Genomic DNA, 13,315 nt, shown 5'->3' on the forward strand with positions numbered 1-13,315 from the left:
GACACAGAGGAATCACCATCCCTGACCTCACAGCCGGCCATTCAGAAGTCGTGAAGACATCATGCCTCTTTGCCTGTTTCTTCTCTCGCTCCTTCATCCACCTGCTGCCATTTAAGTCCTGTACCTTACACACACACACACACGCACACATGCATGCACAGACCTCCCTTAGCTAGAATAAGCTCACAAAGGAGTTAGGAGACTAGAATGGGGTGGGTCAGGACAGGCCAGTGAGTCTAGCCACACCATAGACAAACAACATTTAATGCCATGGTCAAAGTCATGCTAAATTAGTTGCCACACAGAAGATCCTGGTGAGCAGGCTTTGCCACCTCACAGGATAAGCTGCAGCCAGGCTACGGCACTCTTGCCTTGTGTTACCCAGTCAGCAGACAGAGAAATAAGAGGAATTTACACTTCTCTCTTTACCCTCTGTACCACCAATGCATGGCATATTTATATTATTAGTTTCTACTTTCCTGTTGCACTATGGATTACAGCCAGATATTGCTCTTATTTGCGTGTCATATTAAAAATATGGCATCAGACTCTTGGAGTCTACAAGAGATGCTGGCCTGCCCTCATAAACTTCACTGATGTTCAGTTTAATGCCAGGTGAGCGGATTTCCAACAAAGGGGATGGGGAAGTGAATCTATTTTCACTGAAAACAAAACCATAAGCTTGAACCCTAGGACATCACCATTTCCTTCCTATTCTTTAAGAATTCTAGATCTTAGAAGAACCTACAGGAATTCCCGTCTTCCCACACCAGAATGACAGAGAAGGAAAGAAAGGCAGAATCTGAATGTTGATGTTTAAAGGATGGCCCAGGAGGGTGAGAGGACACAACACGGAGGTGCAGTCAGCCCCCCTCACCTTCCACCCCTGCCTCCTCATCTTCATCCGTACTGCTTAACTTCTCCCCATCACTCTCCAAGACCTCGTTCTTGGCCCCCTTTTCCAAGGGGACATCGTTGCTCACAAAGTAGGCAGCCAGGCCCAGTTCCTGCTCCAGGGCTGTCCTCACCAGGCAGGAGGAATTGATTAGACGTAGGTCACAGTATCTCAGAGACCTGGGGAGAACAGAAAGTTTTCATCTGTCGCATGCCTTCCTCCAGGAGGTTCTACTGCCAGTGGACAGAGCCATGGTGCCACACCTGCCTTCCTCGTTAGACCGTAGTCCACGGGGCTCCAATGCATGGAGAACCCCACGGCGAGCGCAGAGCACCAAAGTCAGGTTCTTGCTATGTCTCTGAGGGCACCTACCAGGGATCTACTCCTGTGGGGCATGTAATCAGGATACCACGAATTTTCGGATTGGGCAAAAGTGAGAGCTGAACCTCAGCATCACTGCTTCCCAGGGCTGGAAACTGACGAGGTGTGCAGCTTCTTAGAGGCTCTGGGTTTTTTCCCATTTAAAGATGAGGCTGAGTCAGGCAGTGATGGCGCATGACTTTAATCCCAGAGCTCGGGAAGTAGAGACAGGTGGATCTCTGTGTGCTCGAGGCCAGCCTGATCTACAGAGCAAGTTCCAGGACAACCAGGGCTACAGAGGAAACTGTCTCAGAAAAAAAAAATAAGGCTGAATATTCATAAGTACCTACATGTACTGTTGTAGACTGAATTGCTAACTAGATATTCAGTTGAGCGAGCCACACTTAATGTGCTCGTGTGTTGTGCTGCAAGCTAGGAATATTACAGCAATGGAGTCAGTCACTTCTGTGTAGTCACGCCTTGTAGGAGGACAAGTGACTTTCCATCCCAAGTGCCTGTGTGTAGCTAAAGATCCCAGGGAGTCACTCAATGGACATGTGTCTGTGGTGACTGCAGAAACACACAGGTAGGGAAATGTGGTGGTTTAATATGGCCCCCAGAGGCTCATACACTTAAAAGTTTCTTTCCCAGTGGTGGACTCTTTAGGAGAGATCAGGAGGTGTGGCTCGCTGGAGGAGATGTGTCAGTGTGGATTGGGCCAGGCTCAGTCTCACTCACTCTCTCCCTCCAACTTACAGATCAGATGTAAGCTCTCAGCTACTGCTCAGCACCATGCCTGCCTGCCTGTCGCCACACTTCCCACCATGGCCATCAAGGGTTAGCTCTCTGACTTCCCACCATGGCCATCAAGGGTTAGCTCTCGGACTTCCCATGGCCATCAAGGGTTAGCTCTCGGACTTCCCACCATGGCCATCAAGGGTTAGCTCTCGGACTTCCCACCATGGCCATCAAGGGTTAGCTCTCTGAAAGTGTAAGCATGCCCCTAATTAAACACTTTCTTCTATATGTTGCTTTGGTCATGGTGTCTCTCTGCGGCAATAGAACAGTAACTGAGAAAGGTGGCACCTACTCTTTGTACTTAACAACCTACTCCCTCCGAATGGCATCATGAGGCCCTCCTACACCAGACCCCACATGGTCCAGGTACCAGTAACACTGGCTCCAGCTCTGGTCATCATCCTCATGGCACTGTCTTCTCTACCAGAGACATCTCCCCAGCCGAGTTCATTTCCCCTCAGTCTGAACTGCAGATTTTCCAAACCTCTACCCCACACAATGGTGTCCTCTGAGAAACAGCTAATACTGCTCACACCTCAGACACCTCACCCTGGAAAACGAGCCCAAATATAGCATCCATGCCGACTAGGGGTAGGAAACCCTGCACCTGGGGCTGGGGTGTCCTCCTCCCCTCCCCATCCCTCAGGACCTCAGGGGCCCTGATTCCCAACTTACCGGGGCAGTGACTCCCCATGAGGGTCCATCCCACTGAAAATGAGGATACAGGGCAGGCCCTCTAACTCCAAGTAGGTCTGGGGCCTCCATTCCGCATCCTCGATCTTCTGCCACATCTGCAGATGGGAGAAGGAAGGCAAGCTGCAGAAGTGAGGCCTGACTCTCAGGGTTGCTACTTCCTGGGGCTGTTACCGAGCTTCAGCGAAGCTCAGGTTTTTCCTGTCTGAAAGACGAGAGGACCCAACGGCTCCACTGTGGATTAAATGCACTAATTGGTGCTGGTGAGATGGCTCAATTGTAAAAGTACTTGCCACAGAGTCTTATGACCTGAGTTCAATCCCCTGAACCCACTCAATAGAAGGGAAGAACCAACTCTCAAAAGTTATCTTCTGGCCTCTACATGCATTCTGCGACATGTGTACATGCGCATACACAATAAACAGTGTAAAAAACATACTAACTAGACATGCAATGTGCAATCCATACTTAACACGGGCCACTTCCTAACCATCCTGGCTCTAGAACACCCTGATGTCTGTCCACTAGTTGGCGGCCCTCACAACCCATCTTGTAATACAAGGGAAGGATTTTATTCTGCATATAAGCATGTCATGAGTCACTGTGCTTTCAGCTGTTCTGTTCCTGTCTATCTCCCAGGGGACGGGTGTGTGAGGATACCCTGTGGCCGATACTCAGGAAGACAGCGGGTGGCTCCAGCTGTCCCTGACATCTCTCCCTGGATTCTTCAGTGATAGATACTACGTCCTTCCTCTAGGCTTTCCAATTAGCCTTTCATTTATTTATTTATTTATTATAGATTTCTGCCTCCTCCCCACCACCGCCTCCCATTACCCTCACCCTCCCCCAATCAACTCCCTCTCCCTCAGCAGCCCGAAGAGCAGTCAGGGTTCCCTGTCTTGTGGGAAGTCCAAGGATCTCCCATCTCCTTCCAGGTCTAGTAAGGTGAGCATCCAAACAGCCTAGGCTCCCAATTTTCTCTGTCCCTTTTACATTTTCTGTCACCTGTGTATCTTAATAAGAGCCTACAAGAGACCAGGTACTGTACTCAGCTTTGAGGGACCTAGATCTATCCCTTCTTTACCACTGGGACAGGAATAGAGGCCCCCAAGTATGGAATACGATACTCCTAAAAGGGAAAGTAGTTGAGCTGAATTATCAGAGAATAAGCATCAGCTAAAGCAAAGGAAGAGAAAGGTGCCTCGGGAAGAGAAAAAAAGCACATGCTTCTTATCAGAGGACTGGTACTGCAGGCTGTGCTGGGGGACACAGGGTCGTAGGAAAGCAGCAGAGGAGGTGGAGGGGTGGGGAGGGTAGGTGCCAAGGGCCTGTTGCCACGCCCCCTCTTGCCATCCTTTGGTGAATAGCCCTCTATAGCCCTCTGCCCCGAGCACAACACCTACCTTGAGCTGTTTCACAAAGTGCTTGCCCACAGTGATGCTGGAGCTGGGGTGGCCCAGGATGATCTCAAAGTGTTCCTCCAGAGCCAACCGTGCCCGCACATGGGCCAGCCGCTCATAGGCCACAGCTGCCAGGGGCGAACAGGGAACGCGCAGTAGGACCATGAGCCCGTGGCCACAGGGGCACTGCTTCGGAGAGTTGAGGAGGTTCTGGGTGATCTCCAGCGTCTCCACTGAAGTATGGTTCTTCATCTGTGGGATGCCGCTCACAGCCATCATGGCGGCCGCATAGTGCTGCACAAGAACAAAGGTCCTGATCACCGCGCTGTGCAGGCGGGGGAACCTACAAGGAACACAAAGAGACCATGCCCATGACCCCAGGACTGGCCATGCTTGCCACCCAAGACACAGGCAACTCCCAAGTTACAGAATCGATGGAAACCTGCAAGGGTTAGCTGCTGGGGACTTCCAAAACCAGTACAGAAATGCCTTGGGTTTTCCCAGCTGGGAGGGAGACAAAAAGCACAGGCTTGTTGTAGCCACTATACTTGTGTATTTTCCAGTATGAGGCATGAGAGACATGCCTACCTAGTTTGTCATTAGCTCAGGCACTTCATCCCAGAAGCCAGAGTGATGGTCAATCTTCATTATCAACTCAACAAGATTTAAAGTCATCCCCAAGACACAGCCCTCCATATGTCTATGAGTGTGCTTGTGTATGGGCGTGTTTTCACAGAGGTTTAGGTGACAGAGAAGAGGCATCCTGAATGGGGGTGGCACCAACTCATAGGCTGGAGTCGCAGATTCAGTTAAAAAGGGGAAAGCAGCATTTCTCTCTCTCTCTCTCTCTCTCTCTCTCTCTCTCTCTCCTCTCTCTCTCTCTCCTCTCTCTCTTCTCTCTCTCCCTCTCTCCTCTCCTCCTCCTTCTCCTCCTCCTCCTTCTTCCTCTCTCTCTCTCTCTCTCTCTCTCTCTCTCTCTCTCTCTCTCTCTCTCTTCTTCTTCTTCTTGACTGTAGCTGTAAAGGAGCCAGCTCCCTCATACTGTCGTGACTTCTCTGCCACAGGGTCTCTCACTAAACCTAGAACTCCCCGATAGGCCAGATTGGTTAGGCAGCAGATCTCGGTGACGATTTTCTTGTACTTCCCCACACTAGTAGAAGTACAAACGCACACTGCTCTCCCAGGCGTTTTACGTGGGTGCTGGGGATCCAGACTCAGGCCCTTACATGTGCACCACAAACACTTTCCTTGCTGGGGCTCACACGTGGTTAAAATAGTCACCATCCTCGCAATCCACATGGAAACCCTGCGAACTGTGGAGTGTTGTCAAGACCTTTAGAGGGCTTTGCTTTACTTGTGGGCGATGAGGTATGGAGCATGAGATGAACTACCATTCTTCAGCTGTCCAAAAAACTTACAGGAAAGACCTGGAAGTCTTTAACTGCTTCTCAGGGACTTAACTGTATCCCAGAATAAAAGTCCAGGTCAACAGGAACAAAACAGACACCGCAGGTAAAGTTTACAATGTTCTCAAGTAGCCGTGTGATAGAAATGCCGCTAACCCAAGGTGCTTCAAATGCAGAAGATGGAGGGACTGAGACACCAGGGAGGGAGGGAAGTGAACACCCTTCCTGGAGCTCCCTGGAACATTCAAAGACTCCCACTTTCCACTTACACTTGATGCTAGCAAGTGTGTCTAGTAACTTTGAGGAGAAACATACCTTTTTCCTAAGGCAGTGACCATGGCCTCAAAGGAGCTGTCATATCGGAGCAAGGGGAGGCTGTGCCCTGACAGGGTGGAGTCAATAAACTCTGAGAGCCCAAAGTATTTCTTATTTTCATGATACAGGTCCACACCCTAAAACACAAGAGCATCGGTCACTCAGACGTCACATTCACAGGGCAGGTTAGGGGTCACAGGCCAGGCCTCTGGACTGTGTGACTGGCATTTTGAACAGTGTTGATGCTGTGGTTCTGCGGGTGGTTCTTTGCAGTCCTCATTCTGGGCCTAGAGCAAGGAACAAAGATGGTGTGTTCCCAGCAGTCAAGCTTCCCATTCATTTGGCCTCAAGACCTTCACGGTTGGGGGCGATGAAGGGATGAACTCAAACTCATCTGATGAATCTTGGATCCACATAAAATGATTTCCAAATTAGTGCAGAAATTCCTTTAACCTGAGCTGAGCAAAGCCAGGAGAGGTTGTCCAAAATGCAAAGGTGTGAACTCTGCTCTCAAACAGCGGAGTGGCTATGCACCAGGGCTAAGGGGAGCCTGTCCCAGGGTTACCTCCCAAGAGTGGTCCTATGCAACTGGCTCGCCCCCACCTTCTCATTTTTCCATATGTAAATCAGAACATCCTCTGGTCCTTTTGCATAAATTCATGGCTATAGAGCACTCAGAGTAGGGCCCATGGTAAGTGCCACAGAAATATTGATTCTGATGTCACGGGATGGAAGCCAGACATCCGTATTCTTAGGAGCTCTTGGGATGGCTGAAGCATTCTGAAGACGTACAGAATGCTAGGGTGCTTAGTCCTACACATCTGGAATCCAGCCATGCAGAATTCTCAAATCACCAGATCTGTGGGGGTTCTACTTTCATAAATGAGGACAGATGGCGGCTGAAACAAATCTCCCGGGGGAGGGGGTGAGTTTGGTCTGAAGATGCCTTGAATGTGGCTGCACACCAAGCCATCCATGGGGAGCCCAAACCTCTACTGTCTCCCAGGGCTCCATCTTCAGCATCTTCATCTGGTGTCAGGAGGACAATCACTCAGAATGTTGTTCTGAGACCTGGGACTTCAGTTCCCGGGGAAGATGTCAAACCAACTATATTGCCTATACATTTAAGATGGGACCACCCAGGGCTAGGCTTCCGATATTTCTCCAAAAAGCCAAGAAACCTAACCCCAGGCCAAACCAAAGATCCAAGGATCTGGAGCCCACTCATTCCCAACTGGACAGGACCTTCGACTAAAGCCAGCATCTCAGAATCTAAGCAGACAGGTTAGACCATGGCCCAACATCACTCACGTTACTATAGGAGACGGGCCAGTGGATCTCATTGTAGGGGCTGATGAGGGTGTGCTGGGTCTGTAGCGCATATGGGAAAGAGGTCACGTGAAGGGTCACGATGTTGGGTGCTTCTTTCACCTCCCTGCAGTTGAGCAATCTGTCCACTAATCCCACAGAGGGGTCACTTTGGGAGTAGATGTTATGAACAGCACTGCTGAGAGAGAGAAGAGAAGAGAAACGTTAAATGGAATCACTAACTCTGTGTGATGATTTTACAAGGGTAAGGCACCTGATTAAGAGTCTAACTTGGTTCCCCAATTTCACCTATAATTGAAGCTTATAGCCCTGTCCATGGCTAGAAAAACAAGAGGTGATAAGAGCTGGGATTTGCCGGGGGCTCAATTAGCATTCAGTACACACAGGAAAACTATCAGGAAAGAAACTACGGTGGACTCTTTGTGTGACACCGTGTGTCTACTCTAGAACAATGATTCATACCCAATCTTATTCTCAGTCAAAAAACCTGATGGGGATGTGAGTGAGGAAGGAAGGAGACTCGGGGGCCAGATGAGCCTCCTCTTGTCCTCCTAACTTGGCAGAGGATGTTGGCTTGCTTGCCCAGCATGCACAGAGCCCTGGGTTCGATTCTCAGCACCACATAAAACAGGGCATGGTGGTGCACACTTGGGACCTCAGCACTTGGCAAGTGGAGGTACGAAGATTGGAAATGCATCATCCTTGGTGATGTACTGAGTTCAAGGGCAGCTTAGGCGACATGAGACCAGGCCTTGCCTTGAATAAAATAATAATAGTAGTAGTAGTAGTAATGACAAAACCTACGAGATCAAATAAAGTCCTACTGACTTGAGATGACTCAAAGATAATATAAAAGAGCAAATTCTACATTTTTTCAGAAGACAACATTAAAGAAATGGGAAGCATTCTGGATCTTGGGGTTTTAGCAGCCAGGCCCAGCCCACATTTTCTTTGTAAGATAATGGCTGGCACTCTCCTAAATCTAATCAGTGCTTCATCTTCTGAATGAATTTTGTCTTCAGGCAGCTACCTGAGACAAAATGAAGAACCAAAAGAAAATAGCCTCTACCATTGCAGGATGCTCCATTCCTCCAAACCCACACGCACACTCTAGATTTGTAAACCCGTTCTGGTCCTGACAAGCTTAAACAGCTACAGTCGGTGCCAATCAAAGTCTTGTTCGCTGACCTGGTCCGGGAACAAACTTTCTCACCTCCACTAGAGGCAGCATCTAGCTGGTCAGCTCCAAGGCCAACCTCTGGAGGGAGATGGCTCCCAGCAATCTCCAAGTGACCAACCTCACACACATCTAGGGTGAGATTTAAAGTATCTGTCCTTCAGGACGGGCCGACCCAGCCACCACTCATGGTCCTGAGCAGGACAGAGTTCCAGCAGAGAGGACTTCACCCAACAGCCTCACACTGTACTCAGGAGTCATGGCTCCAAGCCTGGCTCTCCCACCAACACCTCCAATCTGGCTCCCCACTCTACCCGATGCTCCCCCCTTCTGTGGCCCTCAGCCCTTAGCCCTCGGAGATTGTACCGAGGGACCTCAGAGATGCCACGCCCTACGATACTGAAAACTGCCCACAGCCTCTGCTCGTAAACACCAACTCCCAGGACTTGCTCAAGACTGGCGCCCTCATCCCCAAGGAGAAACAAGTCACCGTCACAGACCAGGAGGTCTGACCTCACTAGATCCCAGTGGGCGTGGTCGTGGATGAGGACAAAGAGCGTGTGTGGGTTCTGGAAGGAGTTTTGCAGAAAGGCCTTAAATCTTGCCTGGGCCTCCGTGTCTAGTTTCAGAACGTGTTGCTCCGCCCTCTGCTTGGTCACAGGCTCTTTTTCCAGGCCCAGCTCCAGCAGAACCCCTGCAACACAGCAGAACACCTCAGGAGCTCCTGGGTTCACTCACCACCAACACAACGTGGGCCAGCCCTGATTGGAGAGAGGAGCAGCAGGAACGCGTGCAGTGGGGATAACATGGGCTCAGAGAGCTGGGCACCTAAACCAGCAGCTCTCAAAGGGGTAAGATTAAGAGATGGGAAAGGCCCAAGCTCCTAACAAAACCATCTCAGGTTCAAGTCACAGGCCCGATGTCAGGCCACTGAGGAGGTAAGATACGCTATATGAATGCCCGTTAACAGCAGCCAGTCACAGAAAGAGCAAAAAGCCAACTGGTTCTATCTTTAGTCTTGAGAAAAATCACTGCCTTTGGACATATTCTATGGTCTCTAATAAATAGGTGGCAGTGATACTTGCTCCATCTACCACACAATGAAGCATGGCAACAACACCCTTGTGTGTGGTAGTTTGAGTGTACCTGACCCCCATAAGATCACAGGGAGCAGTACTATTAGAAAGCGCAGCCTTGTTAGAGTAGGTGTGTCCTCATTGGAGAAAATGTCTCACTGTGGGGGAAAGGTTTTGAGGTCTCCTCTATGCTGAAGCCACACCCAGGGTCTCAAACCACTCCCTGCTGCCTGCAGGATCAAGATGTAGCTCCTCCACTCTCAGCTCCTTCCCCAGCCCCATGTCTGCCAGCATGCCGCCATGCTTCCCACCATGATGATAACGGACTAAACCTCTGAAACTGTAGGCCACCCCAATTAAATGTTTTCCTTTGTGAGTGTTGCCATGGTCGTGGCATCTCTTCACAGCAATAGAACAGTGACTAAGACAACCAAAAGGATAGAGCAAAGGTCTTCCCTTGGGCTTCAAAGCTCCGCCCCTGAACTCAAAGCCCCGCCTCTGAACCCAAAGCTCCTCTCCTAAGTCTCAAAGCTCCTCCCCTGAACCCAAAGCTCCTCCCATGAACCCAAAGCTCTTCCCCTGGGCCTCAAAGCTCCTCCCCTGAACCCAAAGCTCCTCCTCCAGGCTTTAAAGCTCCTCCCCTGAATCTCAAAGCTCCTCCCCTGAACCCAAAGCTCCTCCTCCAGGCTTTAAAGCTCCTTCCTCAGGCCTCACACCTCCTCCCCCACACCTCAAAGCTTCACCCCTGGGCCTCAAAGCTCCTCCCTCAGACCTCACACCTCCTCCTTGAAAGGCCCCCCTACCTGAATGCCAGACATGGAACACGGTCTGCTGATAGGTCACTTCTGATGGTGGAATGCAAATGAGAAAGTCCACCTTCTCGAAGGACCCCAAGTCCAGATTTTGGGTGCTGGAATCTGCGATTGAGCATACGTGCGAGAGGAGCTTCTGTGCCACTGCCAGCTGAAAGGGCCTGACGCCCGGTGGCTCCAGACGGTAACCTGCAGCCAGAGCCCAGAGGGATCCCAGATGAGCACAGCAGGCAGCTACCACCCTCAGCTAGAGAGATGTGCAAGAAGGGAGGCCTAGCACACACAGGCATATAGAAAAAAGAGGCACTCATAGTCATCAAGGGCATGCACGCTCTCAGTCAGACCCTGGGGCAGCCCTCACGTGCCTCCTCCTTCCTCAAAAGTCTGAAGCAAGCACTCAGGCAACAAAAGTAGTGGTAAACTCTCCCTGCTGACGCTAGACGCGGGAAGGGGCACCGCGCTCCACGGAAGGGAGAGAAATGGTCACAGCTCCTTAAACCCTCCTCTGAATGAGCAACTACAACAGTGAGCTGAGAGAAAAGAAATCGGCATGAAAGGAATGTCAGGAGTGGGCGACCTCACATCAAATAGGGCTATTTTAAGCCTTCTACGTGCACCACGGGAACTTTAAAGTCTCAAAACTTCTGGACAGATGCTGCAGACTCCAGACCCATCCCTGCAGGTTTTCTCCTTAGGTGATGAACACACCTGAGTCTGACCACCCGCTCTGGGCCTCTCTGTCCGCGCCTGCGCACACTCCAGCCGACGCTCACTGCGCACACCCACGCACAGTGGAGCCAGCATTCCCGATGCAGCAGCCACTCCCTCTGGCCGGTGCCCACTGCATCCTCTCCCTCTGCCACTCACTGTGCAGGTCTGTGCCCCTCCCCGCCACTCACTTGTGCACACGGGAACCCCACTGGCATCCAGCGCGGCTGTTTTCTTGGTAGAGGAAGCAGTGAATGAGGACGAGACATGGCCTTGATTTTCCTGGTGAAATTTGTCCAGCAAAATGTCAATGTCACCCTCTGCCCAAAACAGAGAACAGAAGTGGGTTTTGCATCTCAGAGAAATTCGGCAGACCTCTCTGGACCAGCTACTGTGTCTGGTCTTGGCCTGAAGTAATGTGTGGAGAAGGCTTGGGCTTCTAAGCAGAACTGTATCCATGAGGGGGCTCACACTGTGGTGTCATGGGTGGTGGGAGGAAACAGAAATAGACTACTTGAGGTCAGAGGCGGAGGGACTTTGTGCCTTTCCAGGCAAAGATTGGTCCCTAACTTTTTTTGGAGTGCATTAAATGAGTCCTGAGGGACCAGAAGCTGTAGAGAGGAGGGGAATCTGAGTGGCTGAATAGACCACAAAGATAGAGGGAGAAAAGGGTTCTAAATACAGGGAGAGCCGTGTGCTAGGACCCAGTCTAATTCCAGCACCTGAGAAGACGAGGTGGGTGTGCTACACCCCTGAGGCCTAGGTCTCAAAAATGAAGATACAGACAGACAGACAGACTGACAGACAGAGAGCACAAAACTCTTCTCCAACCCTGGACCTCTACAGCGAGAGCAGGAAGACAGACAGACAGCCAAAAAGCTGCAATAGGAAGGAGGCAGGAGCGGTGTCAGTGCACAGGAGTGGGGGCTCAGGGAGAAAGGCTCGGCTGCAGCAGATCCCAGGCAAGAGGGCACCCCAGCAATCTCCCCGCCCCACACAAGCGCTTCTTCTCAGTGTGTGCACTTGAACCTGCCTCTCACAAGCTTACCTGGGCAGAGGCTGCTAAAGAAGGCTCCCAGGGAGTCCACTTTGCCCGTGACCAGCTCATAGTGGACTTCTCTCTGGTACTCCGCAGGGCTGAGGAGGCTTTCGGAAAGAATCCGAGCTTGGTATTTCCCTGGAAGACAAAAGGTAACCATTGCTGGGTCCTCAGTATAGAATCACTGTGAGTTCTCAGACAACAAGGTTCCTACCCGACCTACCCCTGCAACATCCTGGCTGAAGGGGGATAAAACAAAGGACTGAGATGGTCAAAAGCACTTAGAGAAACCCCTCGGGCCTGCCTCTGCCTATGCCAGCTGTGTGGCACAGACGAGTCCCCTAACCTTGCCAGACCTACCATCCTCATTGGTCCCCAGTGGCTAACAGCTGTGTTGGCCTCACAGAACACAGGCAACAGTGCCAGACACACATGTACAAAGGAATGGGCTTATTAAAGATGGTGAGACCCAAATCCAGAAAATAATTAAAAATTCATAAACAACAGTAACTTTGGGTTTAAGTGGTCATTGAGAGGCTGCATAGGAACAAGATGTGCTTTTAATTAAAAGGCATACAAAAACTTCAGGTTGAAAATATATATCATTTGGGAACATTAAAGGTTCCCATAAGGGGGCTGGAGATAGCTCAATGGTCAAGACCACTGGGTGCTCTTCCAGAGGACCTGGGTTCAGTTCCCAGCACCCACATGGCAATGGCTCACAACTGAATCCAACTCCAGTTCCAGGGGATCTGACATCCTCACTCAGACATTCATGCAGGCAAAACACCAATGCACATAACATAGAAATAAATTCAATCAAAACAAAAAAAGCCACCCAGAGCCTGTGTGCTTGGTGCTTACCTTATCAAGGAAACTCCCTCCAACATTTCATCCTGAATCTCAGCCACAGGAGCAATGGCCACACACAGCAGGCTTTCAGGGAAATTTTTAATACTTTAACCCACAAAGTGGATCATTGTTTCTTATCTTAGTCTGATCCCTAAATAACTGGGGGTCAGAGTGGTGGAGATGTGACTTCTTAAAGCCAAACTGTATAGCCAGGGCAATTCAGACTGCAAAGCTGGGCCCAGTCTCTCCAGAGGCCAAATGGTCATTGCTAACTTAGCTACTGATGGCCAGAATGTCTGTAACTAATGTTTCCAGGGTTGAGCAGCTGAGACCAAGACTCCCTTCTAAAGCCACCAACACAGGCTAAGGTACTAACTGCCCTGCAACATGAAGCCCCCAAAACAAAAGAGGGGGGTCCACCAAGGTGAGAGGCTGGGTAATCCATCCATAGCATG

The 13,315-nt window shown here is 50.5% G+C and overlaps 1 protein-coding gene across 1 annotated transcript in view; it reads right to left on the minus strand.

The window, feature by feature from the left end:
• Positions 1-13,315, minus strand: part of Greb1 (growth regulating estrogen receptor binding 1) — a 128,823-nt gene that overhangs the window by 26,444 nt on the left and 89,064 nt on the right. The window contains exons 13-21 of the mRNA XM_057785741.1: positions 12,018-12,146; positions 11,161-11,289; positions 10,253-10,450; positions 8,887-9,067; positions 7,179-7,374; positions 5,868-6,004; positions 4,150-4,489; positions 2,729-2,844; positions 878-1,074 (exon numbers count right to left, since the gene is read on the minus strand). Of these exons, the coding sequence (XP_057641724.1) occupies positions 878-1,074; positions 2,729-2,844; positions 4,150-4,489; positions 5,868-6,004; positions 7,179-7,374; positions 8,887-9,067; positions 10,253-10,450; positions 11,161-11,289; positions 12,018-12,146 (1,623 nt within the window). The remainder of the gene's footprint in view (positions 1-877; positions 1,075-2,728; positions 2,845-4,149; positions 4,490-5,867; positions 6,005-7,178; positions 7,375-8,886; positions 9,068-10,252; positions 10,451-11,160; positions 11,290-12,017; positions 12,147-13,315) is intronic.

The sequence above is a fragment of the Chionomys nivalis genome, chromosome 1, assembly GCF_950005125.1.
Source record: "Chionomys nivalis chromosome 1, mChiNiv1.1, whole genome shotgun sequence".
Taxonomy (NCBI): Eukaryota; Metazoa; Chordata; class Mammalia; order Rodentia; family Cricetidae; genus Chionomys; species Chionomys nivalis.